Consider the following 23,106-nt stretch of genomic DNA (forward strand, 5'->3'; position numbering starts at 1 on the left):
CTGAATTGGAAACTTTTTACTATGCCATCACGATTTATTTTTGCTACTTTTCAAATGCATTTTATTTTTTATTAAACAACGTGACATAAAAACAAACAATTTCGGTGAATATAGCGGCCTATATATATATATATATATATATATATATATATATATATATATATATTAATAGCCTAGTCCTTTAAACCCAAACAATTTTTCTCTTATAAAATTGTCCTCAAAAGTTTGTGTAATGCATTTGTCCATTTATTTGAATGGTATAGATCTTAGTCATTATCCACAGCCCTAATCTAGAAAATATTTCGAAAATTCATGAAAACGTTGCAGACTTGATAGCTACACACAAAGACCTTGATGTTCACTAGGGTCTAAAGACAATCATATTGCATCATATTGAAACATCTCTGTGACGCTTTGAAATGATATTGTGAAAAGCTCTATAAATAAACATGATTTGACCTGACACTGACTATACTCTCTGCGGTTCTGTGGCCATCTGCTGGTGAGGTGAGAATTTACTGGTTAAACCATTTAACAGCCTGTCAGATCGGATATCAGGTACTCTGTATACTCTGTGCGATAGATGGATAATAGATCTCACATTATTTGACAGGTTTTGTATGTGAGAGTAACAACAGCGAGGTCAATGTGACCTTGACTGATGCAGAGTTTAACAGCAGTAGGGTATAGGCTATTGAAGAGGACAAAATTGTATATAAACACCGGACCTCCTTCTGTGTTTACAGACTCTTTTTTTTTCTTAATTACATAACGCGCAGAAATAATTGTAATTTATAATTGTTGCTATGATGCCACCTGTTATCTACCTAATGTGCAGAAAAGACATTCCTGAAAACATTTATTTCCAAATGCCAAAATAAACTTGACAAAGTAGTAAAACTATACATTATGTGTGATGTTTGAAAAACTATTTAAATTCTGAAATGATCAACAAAAAGATGCTCATTGTATTTGTCTGCATCCTCAAAACTGCATTCTCATAAAATTTGACCACTTCGTTCACAGTGTGGATTTAACCAAGATTTAAGTCATGCGAACCCAAACATTTTCCAAATGCAGCAGCAGAAACAATTGGAAGAATTTGAAACAACTTGTGGTTTTGGCTGAAAAATATTTTATTTTAATTTATTTCTTGAAAATATATTTTTTCAGTGCCACTAGATGTAAAAAGCAGCAGTGTGCTGTGGAAATGGGCTCAACCGGCGGTGACCTATACGAGTCTCATCAAGTTATTTGGACAGACCCTTCAGTGAAGCCTGAACTCAAACTCTCATCTCACTGCCTTTCATTCATTCATCTGTTCTTGACATACTGCACATTATCAGATGCATTGGGTAAATGGGGCTTCAATGATGGAAACATTGAGAAAATAAATAAAGACACAGATGTTGGCAAAGAGGGGGAAGCTATATACCGAGTCCCTATGTGGCATGTCTGTCATTTAAAAGCACCATTAAAAGAGAAACTTGCATTGGTTTAACATCAAATTCCCTCCTTTCTCAAGCAGAGCTGGGGAGCTCTGTCATGTCACAGGTTGGGTTGATGATTTTGTGTTGTAACTTTACTCGGCTTTCTTCGACTTCCTCTTGCGGGTTCCTTCACTCAGTTCCTCCTTGGTTTTGGCGGGAGACAGGGGCGCAGAAGCAGCTGGTGCGGGGTGGTGGTGATCATCTTCAATACCAAGGGGGGAGCCGAATAGCAAGTGGCAAACCCAGGACTCAATGAGGGCGAACGGAGATCCGTGAGAGTGTCGGGCCGTCATAAACACCTGTATAATTAATAAAACAATAGGAAATGTTCTTGAGTAATGAAATTAGAAATGTCTCAGTTATTGAGATTTATTAGATTTTCTCAATGAAATGTGAGTGGTGCATGCCTGAGCAAAAAGTCAAAGACTTAATGGATGTTGGGGGTGGTTGCCAGGGCATTGCTATTCGGTTGCTAGAGCACAAAGTATACTTCTTTTGTATTATACTTCCGTACACTTTGGTATGTGTACAGTACATGTGTACAGTACAGTAGGACGGTCGCACTACACTTTTTGTTCTGCTGACTTCAATTCATACGCATTCAAAGACAGAAAATGCAAGCTAATGCGAAATTTGCTGCATTTCAAAGTTCACGTTTGGAAGAGAAGAATTTTAATACCTAGGGTTTGAAGTGGCACAAAAACTTTGTATATATGATGTTTATAAAATAAAATAAAACGTACACCAAAGGCTTAATGGAAATGTTGTCATTATTTGCTCATGATTATGTCATTTTGAGCTTGTATATGATGGGTGAGGAAGAAATTACAAGTAATTTAAGTTAATTTGCTGAAAATATTCTCAGTCTCTTTAGGGGGATTTGGCTCAGGGTTGTATTATTTAATATTACTGTTTTATTATTATTGGATTTTACTTTCATTTTGTTTTAATTATATATATATATATATATATATATATATATATATATATATATATATATATATATATATATTTATCCTTATACATATACTTATATATATATATATATATATATATATATATATATATATCCCAAGTAGCCAGCACATTTATTTTGTGTAAATACATGTACATGAACAGCATTAGTCTGTGTAAATACGCATAAATGCCATGTCAGATGCAACTTCTGTTCCAACTTTGCAGTGTAAAGATGTCAAAGAAAACAAAGGCTTTTGTTGATGTTGAAAGAAAAAACTGGATCAGTAACAGTCTATTGTATTGCGATTGATCTGTACAGCCGAAACAATCTTTTTTGAATAAATTTTCACTGTAAAGCTGCTTTGAAACAATCTGACTTGACTTTACTTGATTTTTTTTTTTTTTTTATCAGTGCGAAGAAATGCAAGTACTGACAGTGCATCAGATGGAGTGTTTGAAAAGGTCATCAAAAGATGGCTGTAGCTGGCGGTGTCGGCTCAGTTTTAGTACCCAGACTCCGGCCAGTACCGAGGAAAGTGTTCAATTCTTGTCGGCCTGATTGTGGCCCAATGCTTGCAGTTTTGGCACCCGGACCCGGGCCAGTGTATTTGGGATGATTCTGGGGTGTACCCCCATCCTGCGTCCATCCCGAGTCTGGCAAACGCAACCGGGCCGAGTTATTTCTTCCGGCCTGCCGTATATGGGCTATTATCGGGCCGAACCATTTTGGCTACCTGGGAGATATATATATATATAGAGGACTCAATAGTAAGGATTTTTTTCTACTGGGCCAGTGGCCCCACCACAAAAAAAAGTGCTAAAGTAAATTAAATTAAATATAATAGACCTAGTTCTTTATTTATTTTGGGTGTTTTTAACCCATAACCTTAATAAATAAGGTGACACCAAGAACTATAGCCTAACTTAATTATTTCAAATATTCTTAAAGATAAGTAAACAGTCAGAATAAAATAAGAACAAATAAATACAAAAGAACAAACATAAATGAAATAAAAAGTGCTTTTCAAGTTTTTCAAGATGGTTTAATAGTTTTCAGGTACAGAAATTGTATAAAGTAATCAAATGTAAAATAACACTGCATAGTCTGTATAAGTTAAATATCGATTAATCCTTATTAAAGTTACAAAAGATATTCAGTCAAGAGCAGCGAGCAATTTTTTTCTTTGTCTTGTTGTTTGAAAAACACAGGCAGCAGCAGGAATATTAGGCTGCTGTCACTTTAAGACCTAATCCAACATACTGTTTTTCAATTCCACTGCGCTACTTTTCCATTGTTTTTCACCTAAACACACGCTAGATGGACGTCTTTAACCGTTGCGCTTGTGTCTCGTATCTTTTGCAGTGTCTAGGCATGACATTGATATTTGAAAATGCAGAGCTCAAGTTAAAAGAATATCGACTTTTAAAAAAATCGTGTCTCTAGACCTTGTGCTTTTTTTTCATTCCACTGACTTTTCCCAGTTAACAGTTTTAATGTTTAACAACGTTTATGTAATGATGCGGCAAGGACGAAGCAAAGAGAGAATCCAAATGCAGCTAATTTAATGAAGTAAACAGGTCATCCAGGGCAAACAAAGGAACACAGAACTTTGACAGCTACAAGCAACAACCACCGACAACCAACAACTGAAGCACAGAGGTTTAAATACACAGACAAACAAACAAGATAACAAGGGGGCGGGGCTAATTAGAAACACCTGGAGAGACTCATAAACAAGAAAAACTACAAAGGACTACAAAACATGGCACAGAACAGGAAATAACTAAAGTCCACACAAGACAAGGAAAACACAAGACAGTTTTTTTGACAGTTTACGCTGGCCCTGTGCCATCGGGCACTCCTTATTGTTGAGCCCTGTTTTTTTTTTCATCACTTAAGCTAAAGGGGGTTCTGGTATGTGTTTGTATGTAATTAATTAAAATCAATATAGAAAAAAAGAAAAAGAGAAAAACCTTTCTCCTCATTTTATGGCAGAGAGCTGCAACAACATTCTTCAAATTGTTTATTTTTATGTTCCATTTGAAAAATATCCGCATATAGTTTGGAACAACAGACTTCCCATCTATGTGAGAGACTATTTTGCAAAGCAGAGTTCACTTCATATTGAGTATAATATAACAGTATGATAAATAAAAAACGATAATGACAGATTAAACTGCTGAACAAGACATCTGTATTTGCCTTGACAATCTATTGGCATTCGGTGAATAAAGGAATTTAGATTCAAATTCAGAAAGTAGTGTAGCTTAGGATAGTTGTTCAGAGAACTAAAAAATTGTTGCTTTTCTTTATTCCTTTTTTAGAAGATGGATTTCAATAGTATACCCATATATACTGCATCTATATTGAATGAGCTGTGCCAAAGTCCCTTTCAAGGAAAGTCTGATCACTTAGCGGCCATATTTGCAATGCCTCCGGACAGCTATTTCAGGCATCCAAGATCTATTTGAATGGGGGAATCCTGAAATCTCAAAAACTGCTTGCTGAACTCCCAATTAAATAACATATTTTAAATCAGCAGCAAAATCTGACATTAACTGTCCAACAGATGTTGTTTCTTAAGCTCAAATTGCGTTAAAAAATATATATTTTTCAGGCTAGACCAGCCAATGCGCATGTGCAGTTCTTAGCATGAGTCTCCGGCTTCTATGGGAACCAGAGCTTCTAACGGCACAGCAGTTGCAGTGACGCAATGACTTCACCAATCAGAGATTGGTTCTTTCATTTAGAAGGCGGGATGCATTCCGCCATATTGCATGTTGCAGTTCCTCCCACTCATAAGTAATAAGTGCACCCTCTTTGTATATCTATAGTCTTTGGCTGTGCAGGTATTGACAATGTTCTGTCTCATTGACTGAATTTCTCTTAAAGAGGCTGAATATTACCTTGGATGTGGCCATGAAGAGTGTGAAGAGGCAGATGAGCATGCTCTTTGACACAGGGAGTAAGTTAGCCTCCTGAAGTGTGAACAGAATGGCTCCATAAAGACTGGCCTTGGTAGGGCTGAAAAATACAAGAATCACATTCTACACTTTTATATCAATCAATCATTTAAAACATAAACAGCTCTTTCTCATAATTTCATTGACTTGGAATGATGGATTAAAAAGGCATGAGTCATATGAACTACCTTTTTGCTAATTTATGGTGTGTTTTTTTTAAAACAAAATTTAGTTTAAACAGATATCCTCACTATAACAAGTCAGTAGACAGAGATGACTTTCCAAACATTCTCTTTTGTGTACTACCACCAAAGGTTTTTACTAGTGAACAGACCACTCACAATGACATGTTGAGAACTTCATTGGTCTCTGGCTTCCAGACTCCTCGCAACAGCTGCTCGAAATTGGACATGAGAGCGACCCCTGACCCTGTGAGTATTAACAGAAACAATCAGCAGAGTGGCACAGATCTCCCAAGCAAGAGTTTTTAACGGGTCTTATGGAAGTGTTACATGACCCCCAAAAATAAATCCCTCTGGAGATATAAGATACTTACCCTTGACATAACCAGTAATGACCATGATCAGCCAGCCATGGTGATACGCATGGTGAGCGTGATGGACTCCAGCAGCGATTTTACGAGTCCGGACCACTTCTTTCAAGGCCACTAGCACGAGTTTCACAGGCAGAAACGCCACGCATTTGTAGAACAGGTTAAGAGGGCAGAAGAAAATCAAGTACCTGAAAAAAGAGATAAAAAAAACACATTCTGATAAATAGACGCAACAACCCTGTTGTTTACAGTTTCTCATGTTGGCAACAGGATTTCATAAAGGTAGTGAACTAGTGAATAGGGTTGGGTGGTATGATGGTATAAAGCTTGCCATGGAAGAAATGTGTTAGCTGGTCAATGTTTTGCTATATATTTTGATATATTCATGCAGCTATTAGTCTACAGAACTGCTTTACGTTATTTGCACATGTAATCAATGAAGAAACATGGAGTAAATGTGGAAATAACAGAGTGGGACAAATCCCAAATAAGTCAAGATGTGGACAAAGCTGTTATTAAAGGATGTAAAACAAAGGAGTTTAGTTGTTTACAGATTCTTGGCAACTTACCACATTAATATAGAGTGTAACTGTGTGTTAGCAAGTCATATATCAGCTATTTATAATGGCTTCAGATGTGCCTAATCCAATCGGAATGAATAGTGTGGACTATTTGTTTGATAAAATTATGTTTTCTCTTAGTAATATTGTTTTACTGCACTTATAGCACTTTGAAAAGTTAAGAATTAATATCAAATCAGGTATTTAATTCATTGGGTTATCAAAAATAGACATGGTAAAAAAATTATAATTATTATTTTTGCTGGAAATTAAACATTTTTTATATAATTTTAGTCTTAATTATAACTTTTTTTGTTACATTTCCAGCGAAAATAACTATTTTGTGATATATTACATTACTACAATTAAAAAATATGCATACTGTGATGTAAGATTCTGTAAGATAACTTATTACAATGAGTTTTGACATTTAAATTAAGTAATTATCATGTTATAAACTGGTTAATGATGCAAAAGCACAATTTTGATTTTATATCAAGGTCTGTCTTAAAGTTCTTGAAATGATCTTCGAGGTAACTTCAAAGTGGACATGCACTGAACCATTTCAAAGATCCTCACCACACAGCTGAGGCCAGGAGGATGTGACTGTTGTTATGGAAATAGTCGATGGGAGACACACCAAGCATGATGTCTGCTAGTATGTAGCTCCCAAAACAGTAGAGCATTGCACAGAACCATGAGGCCACTGGGCTTCTACGGGACACTTCCACAGCACCTGATCAACACAGACCATTACATATGACAATAACACTTTCACTTTTCAACACTTAACATTTACATGTATTTATTTATATATAGTGAGGTCCAAGTCTAAAACTACTTTGACTTTAATTTAAAAAGTGAAATTCTGTTCTTCCATCACAAAAGAAATACTTTATAAAAGGGATCTTTATAACTTGTTTGCCAAGTTAGAGTTTTCTGTGAACAGACCAAAATTGATATAGTTATTCAGTGAAAACATTCCCTTGCAGTGAACTGGATCAATGGATCAGTTAAGCAAAAAAAAAAAACCCTGCATTAACTGATTCATTAAAAAAATTGACCGTTCGGCTAACCGTTCATCTCAGCTGCTAATCATTTAGTTAAACACTTCAGTTGTCAGTTGTTATTTGTGTTAGTGCACACTGTTACGCCTGCTGCCTTCTAGTTTAATAAAACCTTGTTTATGTTTTATAATCCTGTCGTTCATCGTTCATCTTCTTCTTCATCTTGTAACAGAACAATTGACCAAAAATGGATGATGCAGCCAAATTCGCTGTGATCGCTCGTGAGAGCCTCTATCTTTTGAGTTTTACTGAAAACTTCTGTCGTCTTGCCATCACCAGCCCCTTCGACGACGAGACCCTGAAGTCTTTGTTCTGGATCGGGGCTAACTATTACCATCCCATATACCCCCCAGATCTCTCTGGACTAAACTGGAGGGACACCATCATCTGTCTGTCCCATAGAGAGTGTCTACCCTCGGTCCAAAACACAGCCGGAGCCAGAGCCCGTTTCACCACCTGCGAACACGGAGCCCCCCGCAGATGGATGCGTCATCGCTGTTTCTAGACAGCACTATGAACTATGTGGACTGTGATTTATCAGTTTGCTCTGAACCCTCATCGCTGTTTCTAGACAGCACAAGAACCTGCCTGGACTATATATTACCTTCAAACTCTTAAAGACTCCAACTGCCTCCGTCACCCCCCTTCTCAGCCAATCCTCCAGCCCCACCTCTGCTGGAGGGTTGCAGCCCTTCGCTATCTCCTGGAATGCCATGCTGTAACGTCGAGCCTCAGTTCGAGCAACCACCATTAATACCTGAGCGAGTGGATCTTGTGGCTCCGCCTCCGGCCTCTGATCACCTCGTTACTTCGATCTGTCGGCTCCGCCTTGGCTCCACTGGGTTCCCTCGTCCCACCGGCTCCCCCTCGGTCAGTCGTCACTCCACCTCCGCCACAGACTTAAGGATCTTCCGCTACGCTCCGTTCCTCCACCCCTACGCCTGCAGCGGGCTGATCCTTACCTTCGGGTATGCATCAGTCCTCCATCAAACCGGAACCGTCTGTCCTCGGGTAATCTGGCTCCACCTCAGACGCTCGTCGCCGTGGCATCGCCCAGGCCTCCTGTGCCGGCTCTCTGTCTGCGCCCTGGGATTCATCGGCTCCGCCTCCGTCGATCGTCCACCAGTCGACGTCAGCCTCTACTCCACCTTGGCTCCTCCCTCGACTCCGCTGTGGGCTGTTGTCTCTGGACTCTGGGTCTGTTCCTTCAGACGTCTACCATAATCGCCGCCGGGGTCTCGTCTACGTCCGGATATCGCCATCCCTTCACCATCTCCTGTCATCTCCTTCCTTGCGTCATCGCCTCAGCCACCTCCAAAGCCCCCTCCATCTCACCTTCACTTCTTCTATTACAGCACAAGGTCACGCCTACTGGGAGGGGGGGTTCTGTCAGGGATATCTGGACCAGTTCATTATTAATTTCACTTTCATGGAATTTTAGTTTGTATTCATCAGTCACATGTCGTCTTTGTCTTGTTCTTTGTATTTCCTGCCACTCATCTGTTTCCATGGACACTACCATTCATCCCAGCTGGTCATCATTTAGTTTGTCACCACTGTGTACTTAAGTTCCTCCTTGTTCACGCTTCAGTTGTCAGTTGTTATTTGCGTTAGTGCACACTGTTACGCCTGCTGCCTTAGTTTAATAAAACCTTGTTTATGTTTTATAATCCTGTCGTCCATCTTCATCTTCTTCTTCATCTTGTTAACAGTCTCAGGCCCTGTTTACACGAAAACGATTCCGGGTGAAAACGTAATAATATTTTATCGGATGTGCCTTTCGTTTACACGGCGGCGGCGTTTTTGGGGCTTAAAAACGCAAAAAAGTGAAACCACTCTCCAAAGTGGAAATCTTAAAAACGCTCCACCGTCGCGTTTCCGTCTAAACGGGTAAAAACGCAAATCTGCTCATGGCGGCTCTCGTCGCGTACGCATTTACGTCACAGGCATGCGCCAGTACAGGAAAATAACAACCAACATGTCGGATTATTTCCATACGTCGGACCTTCAAGTTGCCCTAGCAGCTCTGATAAACGTCCAAGAGTCTTTTCAATTTCGCGCTACTAGGGAGAGAAGTAGAAGGAAGGTTGTACGCAGGCGCACGGACTTGTTGTTGTTGTGTGGCAGTGCTTCACATTGCCACCTAGCCGCCTGGAGTGCATACTACATCGCATTTCTAACACTTTTGCGTCTCCATATGCATGCAGATTTCCCCCCCATAACGCTCGTCTAAGCGCAGAATAAAAAGTGAAAACGAAACGCCACTTTTGCGTTTTCTCTTCAGATCGTTTCCGTGTAAACATGGCCTCAGACTTAGGGAGCCCACTGTACTTTATTAAATGTAAAACAAAATGTCTGTGAAATTTACGATAACAAATTTGCAGCTGTGGTTGCCAGACTTTAACCATAAAAAATACAGTAGCAAGTTAGCAACATTTTAAGTTTTATCTAAATCTAAATTTACAGTATTTTTTTTTTACATTTCATTAATATTACAATACCAAATTAATAAACTTTGTTTTTAATCTTTTAATATACTGACAACCACCTTTTCACTAAAAATTGTAAGATGATTTGTAATTTTTCACATCCAAAAACTAATTCAACTGTAAATTACATGAAATGTCCAATGGTCTATTACAGATTTTCACCGTATAGAGTAAGATAACTGTCAATTAGTTAAAGTTAACTCTGTCATCTATTTACTCACCCTCAAGTTGTCCCAAACCTGTATGAATTTGTTTCTTCTGCTGAACACAAAAGAAAATATTTTGAAGAATGTCGGTAACCAAACAGTTGATGGGCCCCACTTACTTACATTGTATGGAAAAAAAAAACCTATGGAAGTCAATGGGGCCCATCAACTGTTTGGTTAACAACATTCTTCATTTTTGGCTGAAATATCCCTTTAACAGATTTTTACCGTTAAATCTGTACAGTCTTTTACCATTAAAATTACAATAATTGTTTAACAGTGTATCCCATCGAAAATATTACTCTCTAAAGCAGTGTAGGGTTTACCACATGATTTCTGACACCACTAAGACATGTTGTATATCAAGATCTTGGGGTCCACACCACCCCTCTTTAATCTCCAGGGATGAACACATCTCACAGAACAGGTGTAGCTTGGGTAGTTACACACCCAACAGGCATTTTGAATGAAAAATGATCCTCTCAAATGTGGCCTAAAAATAAACAGAAGCCTAAAGCTTTTTGTTCGTCTCAAACTGCAGGTCTGTTTCACACCATGACATCCAACATTCACAAACAGCTGACAGGATGAGCTTCAGCTAGCAACTGGCTAATGTTTGGACAAAGTGGTGGTGGATATATACTGTATATATGCATACAGTATATCAAATTCTTCATGGTGCTTCATGGTGCAATTTTATGGTGCTTTGTATGAGAGTATTATATTCTATAACTGTGCCCTGGTATATCTGAAAATATGATTCCATTTTAAGTGATGGCAAGTTGTGGTGATCAACTATTACTCTGTTTTCATCAGACAGCTCATTAAATTAAAGCATGGACAAATAAATCTCACCTATAACTATTACTACTGGTGTATTACTAATGTGTGAACTGCACTAGTCAAAATGTCACCCCAAAATGAATAACAGTTAAGCACATTTCCCCCAATTCACATAAAAAATATATCATTCTCATTACCATAATGCAAAAAGAAAACCTCAAAACTTATAACTGTAATGCAAAAAAATATTTTCATTCTCATCATTGTAATGCCAAAAAGCTCATTCTTATTAACATAAAAAACATATTTTCATTACCATAATGAAATATTATTTAAGAGCCTACCAAAAATGTTATCTGTATTGGAAAAAACAGGCTTATATAGCCTACATACACTGTAAAAAAAATCCTGTTGTTTTTACGGAAAAAAACTGGCAGCTGTGGTTACCAGAACTTTACCGTCAAAAATACGGTATCAACGTTTTTGGTTTTACAGACTTAACGTAAAATTTACGGTAATAAACCGTAATTTGTTATCTGATATAATGATAATTTACCAACCTATTGAAGTATTAATATCTGTTTTGTACCATTGTAATACACTGACAACCAACTACCATCACAGCAGAGATGAGAGTCACATGATCAATCAAAGCTCATCAAAAGCAGTCGTCCATAAGAATGTTAATACTAATTTACTGAAGCTGCACAGTGTCATTCACACAAACACTAAACACCATCATGGTAACACACATGAAATTTTAAAAATGCAATAAACATTAATTTAACAACATTAAATGCAACATAAAACCCTAATGTACATAATTGATTAGAAAATAACTAAGAAAGCTAAGAAGAAACATAGTTATTTCAACAAAAATAAATCAAATGTGAAGTGTCACGCAGGGAATTGTGGGAATGTCAATTTACGTTTTTTTACTGTAAATTATACAATGAGTTGTTCTTTTCACTTTCAAAAACTGTAAATTTAACGGTATTTTACAGTAAAATGACATTAAATGTACCGTTAGATCTATCACAGTTATTTACTGTATATAGTACGGAAACTTTCTGTTAACCAATTAACAGTTTTGCACTGTAGCATTTTTACAGTCTTTTACCGTTAAAATCACGATCATTTTTTACAGTGTAGGCTAATGGTAGGCTATTACTTGTTCAACTTTTTTTTTTTTTAAGTCCAGGTAGAGAATCATCATTGAAAATAATAGGAATTACAAAGTCGTAGTAAAACGATCCTGAGCAACATGAATTTGCTTAACAAATTTACTGGGCTTCGTTTAGTCCTCTCTGCTGCTGTCTATTTAGGGCGCTTCTATTTATTGCAGTGAGACTCGCAGTGGAATGCGCACGGACTCTATCGTGTTTCGAGGAGACTCTTCGAGAGTGGGACAACTCTTCATCATATAAAATACTGATTGAGACGTAGAGACAAGGATCAAATATTGAATACGGACGAACAGGACTGTTCTGCATTCTATTGCAAAAACAATGTCAGAGTTACAATGAACCCTGAGACAAATTACATAGCCTAACACCTGTTGAAAACAATAACTAGCCTATGAATTGAGAATGAATTGTTTCATATTAATGCTGTTAATTAATTATTAGCCCATTCCATAGCTATTGATCTAAGTTCTGTAAATACCTAAAAATAAAACAAATCGTCATAATAAAGCTCTAGTGCAATATTCTGCTGTTATCTCTAAACAACAATTCCACTTACCTGGTTCATATTTGAGGTAGAGTATTGACACGATATAATAAGCGAGATCAAAAACTGGAAACATCGCCATTTTCGAGAAATACTGGGCAATTTCGCCCAGATTAAGGACATCTAGCACATCCATGATGTTCGACCCTACCGCATGAACAGATCTTCAAGAGACTCGCCGTGTGCACGAGTGAAAGGGTTCACTCACATGCAGATGCCTATTAATACACAGCAAGCTCAGGCGCACTATTGAGGTGAAATCAACACACACGGACACTGCTCGCGCGGAGGAGGTACTGCCACTTACTGGATGACCGCGACATGCGCGCGCCGAATCGATTATCAAGCCATTTCGAAAGAAAAAATAAAATAAAAAAATAATAATAAAATAAAATAAAAGTCATTGTTTCATATTTTCATGGTCATGACCCTGCTGGAAAAAAATCAAACCAGCCATAGACTATTTTAGTATATTATTGTAGGTACTGAAGTACTTTTTGTTGTACATTTTGTAGCCTATAGTGTAGGCCTACTTTTTTATTATTATTATTATTAAACGCTTGAAGAAAAGAAAATGGGGGGAAAAACATTAACAACAATTTTCATCATTGTCATAACATAATACAACAATACTCCAGAGAGTCCTTCAGTCTCTCAGATAAAGTCCACTGTTCTTATAGCTTTTACGTTTGTAACTCAATAGATTCAAAATACATTTTCATTTCAGGTTAAATCTTAAAAAAAGAGGATTGCATTTAGAAAAATTACATTTGTGAATGTGATTTAGATAACAGAAAATAAGGTTTATAAGATAAATTTCACTTTCAACCAAAAATTACATTTCCAAATTCAAAGTTAGGATTTGTATAACATTTGATAAAATCACAGATGTCACACCAAAAGGTCAGTTGAGAGAGCGGTTCCAAAAATAAATGTAAAGTAGTTTCAGGTTTCTCTTAACAAAAGAACAGATCATGCTTAAGTCTTCTGAGAGAGCACTTGTAAAACCTGAATTAACTTAATTAACTTTGGTAATTTCTCTCATTTTGTTAGTTATCAGGTATTTGTGAGGTAATGTCCACACTTTTTTCCAGGGAATGTCACTTACAAAACCATTAAGAAATTACATATGGGATGAAACAGACTCCTCCTGAAACAAGACTCGAATATTCTACTTTTTTTTTTTGGATGAAGAAAGGCACTGTTTAATGTCTTACACAAATCCACTGAGTGACAAAAAATCCTTTAAAAAGCACAAGAACTCCTTGTGGAACAGCAGGAATTCCATGCTTTACTAAAAATTCAGAATAGTGGAACCATTTTGATTGAAAAGTTGAGAAATTTTTAAACAACGATCAAAGAAAAGAGATTTATGTTTATAGTAGGTCCTTATTATTCTGAATTATATAAGAGTGAGGTGTAAAATTGTGTTTAAAGATGAGGGACCAAGCTAATAACATTTGCCTAAAAAGGGAACATTTGATACAGGGATTTTCATTGTTGTAATTACAGGTTAATAAGAATTTTAAACCCCCTAGTTTGTAAAAAATAATATTAGGGATCAGATTCCAGATAGATGTGGGCTTATTAATAAAGTTCTTTATCCAGTTTATTTTAAAGGTGTTATTTAAAGTGGTAAAATCAAGAAAGTTTAACCCCCCCTTCTCAGTGTTGTCAGATTTTGCCGCTTGTTGAGACTGACGTCACGCGTCACCGCTTCCCAAACGCTCTGCCAGATGCCCCAATAAAACTACAAATGGTGCTAATATACACTCACGATGTGATGTAATACTACCGACAAATTATAATCCTATATTGTCATGCTATTCTTTGAATATGCTTTCTTTTGCATTATAGCCTTTAGTTTGGCGTTTCAATATGGTGAATGGATTTTTGGTGATGTAATGGTGAACATTGAAATATCAATATAGAATGGAAAACATAGGAAATTCATGTGTGTGTGTGTGTGTGTGTGTGTGTTTTTTTCTGACGGCAATAGCTTGTTTTTTGTACCATGGTACAAAATCTACTACATTTACTACATTATTTACATGACAAAAGCTGATTTGCTCAGCTGATTCTGCAGCCAAAGAGCTTGCTTGATCAACATTTAAATAGTCTGGTTGAGTGGCAGCTGTAAACTCCTGCAGTGCGCTGTTAGAGCTCCTCTGAAACCCTCCACCTCCCCCAGCTCCACCTGTGTATAGATCTGCTTCGGGATTTAGCCTATGTGCCTGTTGCCAGGTCGATTTTTTTCCACAGTTTGATTTCCACCAACCACCACCGAGATCACCACCAATAACATTGTCATATCCATTAACATGCTAAAATTATTCAGGAGTTGCCATGATTTAAATGCTGATTTATTAACCATAAAACAAATATATTAGTACAATTAAAATTGACTGTAAAAGTAAATAAATAGGCTAATAGATGTTATTGTTACTATTATTTTTGTTTTTGGTGTTTGTAACAGGGTTCCTGTAACTACCTCTACCCATCAAGGAGGTTCATCATGGCCAGGGGCTGAGGTGAGGAGGATGCATGCAGCTTTTGCTTATTGGAATGCTCAGGAATAGAATTGTCGTGTTCTATTTCAGCCGACAGGTGGAGATGATGATCTACCGACTTATACTCTACTTATAGAAAGATCGAAGAAGAAGAGGACGAACCGAGGCGGATATAATCGGCCAAAATGATCGGGGATCTTTTAATTGTGGGGTAAATTTCACTGGTTTTAATAATGCAGGAAACGTTTTTTATTAAATAGAAAGTTATTTGTGATGTTCATATATGTCTAGTATATGAATGTCACTGTGTAACAGCTGTTTGTTTTCCTGTCCACGTCACACATCTTCTTACGTTTTCAGCACTCTGCTCATGAACGCTGGCGCTGTGCTCAACTTTAAACTGTAAGTAATAAACACAAAAGTTATCTGACAGTTTTAGTTTCGAGGATTGCTTGGTAATTGTTTGGTTCGGTGTCTTTGCGCAGAAAGAAGAGGGAAACACAGTCTCAAGGCTTTGGCGATGAATCTGGATCATCCAGTACTGGTAACTGCAAATATTGAACGTTGTAACGAAGTAATAGTTAATTTAATGCTGTAATATTAATTCACTGATATTAAAATGCTTCCTTTTTTGTCATCATGCAGTGTCAACTATAGTTTTTTTAATTGATTTCCCTTAGTATAAACATCTATCTGTCTATCTATGAAAAATGTCCATCACGTTCAACAAAAGTGTTGAGTGTTCCATGTTGTAAAAAGTATATAATGACTAGAATATTATGTATAAATCAAATATTAGATAAATGCTGCATTTTTGCCTCCATAATTTTTATTTTTCAAGTAGCCCTGGATCATGTTTGACTCTTATGTATTATTTGTATTTAGGTGACAACATCAGAGAGTTTTTGCTGAGTCTGCGGTACTTTCGCATATTCATAGCCCTTTGGAACATTTTCATCATGTTTTGCATGATCGTGTAAGTATCGGCATCCTACTTTCATGCTGTTAAAAAAAAAATCAGGTTTATGCAATATTAAAAGCTGTTTTGTTGAGACTATGTAATAGTGTTCTTTGTCATTTTTTTTTCAGGTTATTTGGATCATAATACATGGCTGTACAGTGAGGATAACAAGGACACAAAATATATAATTATTGGGCGGATCTCATGTAATGGTTATTTTGTAATAGTGCAGAACATCTTTAAGTCTTATACAGTCTCACCAGGCATCTGTATATTTTGTACAAAAGTGTGTATGATTAATATTGCTTTTACTTTTTGTTAATCAAATGAGGACAGGGCACATGGTAATTAGTGTTTATTAAAATAAAAAGTACAGTTTAAAACAGCAGCGCACTACAGAGAAGAGTTAGAACAGCCTTCTCACAGTACTCTACCCTAGAGTTAAGTTTAAATTAATGTGCAGTCTAGTAATGTAAAATCTCTGTATGGGAGATGAAAGCTTTCTGATCATGAATTGAAACAATAAATGACACCTCTTAAAAGCTACTGCTTGATTAATATGAATAAACACTTTAAAAACTGTGTGCAGTAGAAAATTCAATTCTGCTCTAAAAATGTCAGTGTATGAAAATGTCACTGCATTTAATCATGTATTATGATTAAATGCAGAGGCACCTTGCTTTCAGGTTAGGAATAAATATTGACCTTGAGTATCATACACCACGTTGACTGACCCACACTAAAAGATTTTTAAAATGGGAGACCATATATAATAGAATTTTTTTTTTACAAATTTAGGTTTTGTTCCTATAGTGTGAAGTGGCATGATGTGACAAAGCCAGCACAACACACACGATTCCATTCACAAACAACCAGATTCCAGGCTGAACACAGGAAATCTCACGGTCAAACGTTATCTTGTAGTGTGAGTGCTGTTAGTTTGCAGAAGCATCAGTCCTTAGGATCTTACTGAACTCTTTAAATTCCTACCAGTTTTATACACTTTTAGCCTACATACCATTTCAAGGTCAAAGAATGTAATTGCATGTTAATAATGATTTGGATCAATTAGAAAATATATTCATTGTAATGGGCCATGAAACTTTCACATGTGGGTGGTATACAGAGTTTGTACAAATACTGTAAAAAGAAATTACAGAACTTTCAAAGATTTTCAGTATTTTTTTTTTTCCAGGACTACAATCAGATACATTTAAACAATATCTATAGTATATAAGGATTGTAAAACTCAAATTACAGAATGCATCCAAAAATACAACACATTTAATAATATATTAAATACAAAGTTTATTATGGCTATCGTTCAATAAATAATATTTTAATGTTGGGTTTTTGTACATCTTATCGAGAAAAGGTCTGGGGGATTATCAGACAGGCTGCAGTGTTAATTTTGCATGAAAAGATTGTATTAGTTTTTTTCAAAACTGACATTTCATAGCATTTAAATTAGTCAAGCACTTTAAGTACACTTTAAGACTTCAATTTCAAAAAGTCAACTTCAAGAACCTTGTACAAACTCTGTGCCATAGGTCACAAAACATTAAATTCACTCAACTGACAGTTATAACATGGCACATTCATAAGAGCATGAGAGAAAGTATTCCAAAAACAAGCAGCAAAGTTTTGATGGTTCAGGTTTATTGGGAAAAAAATTAGGAAGTACAAAATTGTTTCTTTCTCCCTCATCACTGGTAAACGTGAGCTGCTTGGCAGAGAGAGCCATTATACACACTTCACCCGCTTCTCCGTGTAGGTTTGGCACTGGAGGGCCATCGGGGTACACATCTCTCAAAGCCCTAGAAGTGTACAAGAAACCATAAGACTCTAAAATTGAAGCGGTTTCTTTTCCATTCTTTATATACACAAATACTAGGAAAACACACCTCAACTGCCTCACATGTTGCCATCCATCAAAGGTCACTCATGTAAAGGTCCTCTTGAAATTACCTAATTCGATCGTTTGAAGGGACACAAATAAAAGAATAAAGAACAAGAAATGCACCTCAAACTTTGTATGCCAACAAGTCTGGTGGCGCTTCAGATAAATTGGCTTAAAAGGTTAGAGCAAGTGTCAACACTATCGATCTGCTGGGGAAAAAAGATCAGTCATCATGTGCACCAGGTAAATGGCAAACACAGAGTCCTGAGAACATGTTCAGCATTACGTTACCTGTTTGAGAGCGTGTAGGACTTATGAAATGAAGCCAGATCAACAGGTTATCCATTTGGTCCAAGCATGATCTGTTGGGAAGGGAGTGGTAAAGGTGAATTGCCTTAATAAACCTTAAATTTATTGTTCTTGCAACGTTACGGTCTGGTTGCTCAGTTCACTTGGCTTATTTTTTTTTTTTTTTTAATGAAGTCAACAGAGTCGATCTGCTGGGGAAAAAAGATCAGTCATCATGTGCACCAGGTAAATGACAAACACACTCTCCCAACAACATGTTCAGCCTTATGTTACCTGATTGAGAGCATGTAGGACTTATGAAACGAAGCCAGATGAACAGGTTATACATTTGGTCCAAGCATGATCTGTGGGAAAGGGAGTAGTAAAGGTGAATTGCCTTAATACACCTTAAATTTATTGTTCTTGCAACTGTCTGGTTGCTCAGTTCACTTGGCTTATTTTTTTTTTTTAATAAAGTCAACAAAGTCGATCTGCTGGGGAAAAAAGATCAGTCATCATGTGCACCAGGTAAATGGCAAACAGACATAGTGTCCCAAGAACAAGTTCAGCCTTACCTGTTTGAGAGTGTGTAGAACTCATGAAACAAAGCCTGGGGAACGGGAGGTTATCCATTAGGTTTTAGCATGGTCTGTGGGAAAGGGAGTAGTAAAGGTCAGTTACCTTAACAAAAACTTGAAACTCGTTGTTACAGCAGTCTGGTTGCTCAGTTAATTTGGCTTATTTCTTATTTTTTAAGTCAACAGAGTCGATCTGCTGGGGAAAAAAGATTAGTCATCATAGCTACCAGAGGTTTTAAAGAAGAGTCTAGGGTGAATCTGAACTCACCAAGATCTGAGTATGCGCTAGAACAAAGCTCCATTTCCCAACAGCCCACATACTGTAAAACAAACAAAATGAAGCGAGTCAAATATTGAAAAAAAAAAAAGAATTCGGCAATTACACACAATCTGCTACAAAGTAACTAAAATAACAGCCGGTATTGCAGCTACGATGAAACATCACATTAATAGCAGCACGTGTTCGAGCAATGTGGTCAGAGCCTAAACTATACAAAAACCCTTCAATACAGTTTTTTTTTATCCATGCGATATAAGCACAACGCGTATTTTTCAATAACTTTATACAAATTAGCATTTTTTAAACGCTTCTCGTAGATAAATAGAAGTAAACTGCTTACCCTGCAGAAAGAAGAAGGAACTGGGAAGAACGAGCAGGCGACCACGCCTTATATAGTCAGTGGTTGTGCGCATGCGCACTTGTGCAGCGATAGATTGTTGCGATTACAAAGATAAAAAAAAATAAAAAAACGATAAATCCAAAGGCTATATTTTTATATAATTTTAACCATTCAGGATGTAATGTTACTCGCAAAAAAACAAACAAACAACAACAACAAAAAAACACACAGCTTGGGTCCTTCTTTATATGTTATTGTGTTATTATTTATTTAGAATAAATGTATGTACATACATGTAGATGTACATGCCTGAAGATTATCACTAGATTGACCATGATCATGAATTGCAATATGCAATAATAGGCTACTCTTGTTTTAAGAGTTTTTAAAAAATCCCTTTTTAATTTTGGTTGAAAATAATTTCTATAAAAATCACAAGTGTCACTGTACCTAAGAACAAAATGAATTTTCAATTTCCCCCCCATTGCAACATAACGTAAAACGATTTTGAACTACCAGGAATATTTCGAAACATACTTTAGATAAAAACAAAAAATGGCTTTAAAATTGCTAGTTGGTGATTCATCTCCTTGTTTTACCATATTCTCTCCGGAAGGTGACAGTATAGGCTAAATTGGAAATTTGCTTTCCTTTTAAAAGTGCCCATCTTATGAGGTTACTAGAGGTTACTAAAATCAGACTCTGTACAATACATATTCCTTTACATTGTAGAATGTCAGCTTAAAAAAAAATTGCTAAACATAACCACACAATTTCCGCCCTACAAAAAAAGTGACATTCACCCAAAAATTATTTTGAACTTATGTTCACGCCCTTATTATTATTATTTGTTAAATAATATTAACCTTTGTATTGTTATTTTTATTTATTATTATATTCTTCTTCTTCTTGTTATTGCTATTATTATTATTATTAGCCTATTTCGTCATGTTATCCATGGTAGCCTATCTGGGGTGGGCATATTGCGGTCACACTTTGAGACGCACAAAATTGCACGCTCACTGTAGGCAATTAGCGCCTATTTGTGTGATTACATTAGCACATATCTTGTGTTTTGTAAGCCGAGTACATACATAGAGCGGCCCCTAGCTCTTTGTTTTATCACAAAGAAACTAAAGTCGTGAATTACCAGTCGTAGGATTATCTCCCATCATCAACTGAGATTAAAAGACCCCTTCCCCCATGTGTCTCTGGTGCAAAACATCCCTTCAAAACGTGTGTGCTTTTAGTCTTGCTAAAAATGATCAATCATGTAGGCTAAGGAATATATTATTTTTTTTAAATTGTAATTCAAACGTGATATATTTTTCTTTCCAATACGACTGCACTTGATATAGCCTATAAAGCATGTGTGTTTATCCAAGTAACTTGCAATTTAAAGCAGAAGTGATTAATCAAAAAATGTTTTAAATGGTTTGAATAGTGGCTTTTTGCAGTTGCAACATGGTCTTGTTTGAGAGATCCCACATGTCAATTGCTTTGTTTGAGTATGCTTCTTTGTTCCCATTTTTGGGTTATTAGCCTAATGTTGACTAATTTCTGGCTTGTTTAGGAATCAAGATCATAAACTCCCAAGGGCTAATTGGTAGAATCGGAGGAAAACCACTGACCAAAATGAAAAGATAACCCAAATAACAAGAACATGCATGTTTTGGCTATAGCTATATGATTTCTTCAATTCCTTTATTTGAACTTTTATGCACTAAAACCATATCACAAAAACTCAAGGTGTATCATATTTTAAATCATCAACATGATAAAAACTTTGCTGAAAAGCCTGTTTTATAGCCTACAATTTATCCTGCCTTCTGTCATCTGATGATACTTTTTTAGCAAAAGGCTTTTAGTTGTAAAGACATCAGGTCATGATACACGTGTCTCTTTTCTGTGAAATCTTTACTGTTTTTTACTTAGGTTTACTTGATCCATAGCTATAGCTACATATATATTTTTAGAAAAGTCATGGTAAATTGATCAGCAATTTCACCTCGTCCTGGCCATGTAAATACCAAATTGTCTATTTTTGCTCAGTTTGTGCCTCTGGCTAAAAGTGTTTTTCCTACTTATGGATGTACTAATGAATGAGTATAGGCTCCATATTCTCCTATATTATGCTATATGAGTCATAAAAGCCTCAACAAACAACACATATGCAAAGGTCTAAAGATTCAATTAAAAAAACAAAAAGTCAGATTTTCTGACATATGTAAGGATTTACAGTGTTAAATCATGTTGAATGAAGTCGATGTCTTGTTATTCTCATGACGAATCCGAATGAGCAATGTAATTGTTTCCTGACAGTTTACATTTAAAAAACACACAGCAGATCCTAAGTACACATTATGATCTCAAAAAGAGGAGAGGCAGCTTCAAAGAGAGACAGATTTGTTTTTTACAGTGAAACAATCATGGATGTCTGCAGCAATTTTTATGGGTTGGCCTGTTCTTTTCTGGGGCCCAAGGAGTAGGCTTACCTTAGGGGGCCGCCCTCATCACAAGCCCCCCCCCAACCATAATCCCTCACCCAAACGAAAGCCCAGGTCTGCAGAGGAAAAGTGTCTGGGAAGGACTAATCGTAGGACAAAGAGAGTTGCTGGTGAGATCACTGGTGCCTTTCAGCATGGGCAGTGCACGTATGAGCTAACCAGGGTGTGGGACTCGTTTGACCTTTTGGCTCAGGCTGGCGGGTGCACACAGACTGGAAACACAGCAGGAGGGTGGTGCTGGTTGCCAGACTGGTGTCTCCGGGCTGCTCATAGGGAAAAGGGGCCCGAACCACAGCAGGTGGTCAGCAATATGGCAGATCACCATGCTGAAGCTGTCATTCTGACGTTCAGAATCCCCAACAGGGTCCTGTCATGACTTGCCTGATGTTTGTTCCCTAATCGGACAGAGATTAAGGCAGACGGAATGTAACATCGTACCCTGTGGCAGGCTACAGTCAAGGATGTGCTGGGTGTTTTCATTGATCAGGTCAGGTGGTAAGTGTGTGCTCAGATGGATATGGCTACAATTATTAACCTCGAGAAAATAAATACAGCAGAGTTATGTTATGGCACTGAGCAAGCGATAGCTACATTTACAAAAATACATCACGGTGATAGTTTCCACCAAAATACCACAGCTATGGTTACCACTGTAAAATAATAATGCATTAATAAACAATTTTATTGTAACAATAAGTGTACTGGTATTTTGAAGAAATCAATGGTTGCCGAGTTCTCCATATACTAAATCCCATTACTTGTGACACATTTGTGACCACATTTAGTTTTTGGGGTCTACAAGGAAATATTATTAAAGAGTTGTCAACAGCAAACGAAAGGCCAGCAGTTTGTATCTGTGAGCAATAGTAAATGTACATTTACTTGTACTAAGACACATTCTCCACCTATTGTTAATGGGATAGTTCAGCCAAAAATGAGAAT

General features: G+C 36.8%; 2 protein-coding genes, 1 long non-coding RNA gene and 4 other non-coding genes across 8 annotated transcripts in view; 1 reads left to right on the forward strand and 6 right to left on the reverse strand.

Annotated features, from left to right (window-relative positions):
- Positions 1 to 1,118: 1,118 nt before the first annotated feature.
- tmem38a (transmembrane protein 38A) lies at positions 1,119 to 13,059 on the reverse strand. The gene is made up of 6 exons (XM_056266578.1): positions 12,813 to 13,059; positions 7,104 to 7,260; positions 5,968 to 6,152; positions 5,753 to 5,840; positions 5,355 to 5,472; positions 1,119 to 1,789 (listed from the first exon to the last, which is right to left on the reverse strand). Exons 1-6 carry the CDS (start codon positions 12,934 to 12,936, stop codon positions 1,583 to 1,585), a joined length of 879 nt encoding a protein of 292 aa, XP_056122553.1. The 5' UTR covers positions 12,937 to 13,059; the 3' UTR covers positions 1,119 to 1,582.
- Positions 13,060 to 15,421: 2,362 nt separating this feature from the next.
- Positions 15,422 to 23,106, forward strand: part of smim7 (small integral membrane protein 7) — a 303,536-nt gene continuing 295,851 nt past the window's right edge. The window contains exons 1-5 of the mRNA XM_056266586.1: positions 15,422 to 15,521; positions 15,671 to 15,712; positions 15,796 to 15,854; positions 16,196 to 16,286; positions 16,400 to 16,426. Coding sequence (XP_056122561.1) covers positions 15,496 to 15,521; positions 15,671 to 15,712; positions 15,796 to 15,854; positions 16,196 to 16,286; positions 16,400 to 16,415 — 234 coding nt within the window. The 5' untranslated portion in view covers positions 15,422 to 15,495 and the 3' untranslated portion in view covers positions 16,416 to 16,426. The remainder of the gene's footprint in view (positions 15,522 to 15,670; positions 15,713 to 15,795; positions 15,855 to 16,195; positions 16,287 to 16,399; positions 16,427 to 23,106) is intronic.
- LOC130100926 (uncharacterized) lies at positions 17,796 to 19,734 on the reverse strand. 2 transcript variants are annotated; one of them, XR_008808935.1, is made up of 6 exons: positions 19,658 to 19,734; positions 19,306 to 19,357; positions 19,035 to 19,108; positions 18,754 to 18,824; positions 18,176 to 18,533; positions 17,796 to 18,088 (listed from the first exon to the last, which is right to left on the reverse strand). It is a non-coding gene; the product is annotated as an uncharacterized LOC130100926 (long non-coding RNA). The 2 variants fall into 2 exon arrangements; XR_008808934.1 differs by lacking the exon at positions 18,754 to 18,824.
- LOC130100933 (small nucleolar SNORD12/SNORD106) lies at positions 18,321 to 18,415 on the reverse strand. The gene has a single exon (XR_008808941.1). It is a non-coding gene; the product is annotated as a small nucleolar SNORD12/SNORD106 (small nucleolar RNA).
- Positions 18,614 to 18,706, reverse strand: LOC130100934 (small nucleolar SNORD12/SNORD106). The gene has a single exon (XR_008808942.1). It is a non-coding gene; the product is annotated as a small nucleolar SNORD12/SNORD106 (small nucleolar RNA).
- Positions 18,900 to 18,988, reverse strand: LOC130100931 (small nucleolar SNORD12/SNORD106). The gene has a single exon (XR_008808939.1). It is a non-coding gene; the product is annotated as a small nucleolar SNORD12/SNORD106 (small nucleolar RNA).
- LOC130100932 (small nucleolar SNORD12/SNORD106) lies at positions 19,175 to 19,268 on the reverse strand. Its single transcript, XR_008808940.1, has one exon. It is a non-coding gene; the product is annotated as a small nucleolar SNORD12/SNORD106 (small nucleolar RNA).

Source organism: Rhinichthys klamathensis, unplaced genomic scaffold (genome assembly GCF_029890125.1).
Source record: "Rhinichthys klamathensis goyatoka isolate OS25496 unplaced genomic scaffold, OSU_Roscu_1.1 h1tg000249l_1, whole genome shotgun sequence".
NCBI lineage: Eukaryota > Metazoa > Chordata > Actinopteri > Cypriniformes > Leuciscidae > Rhinichthys > Rhinichthys klamathensis.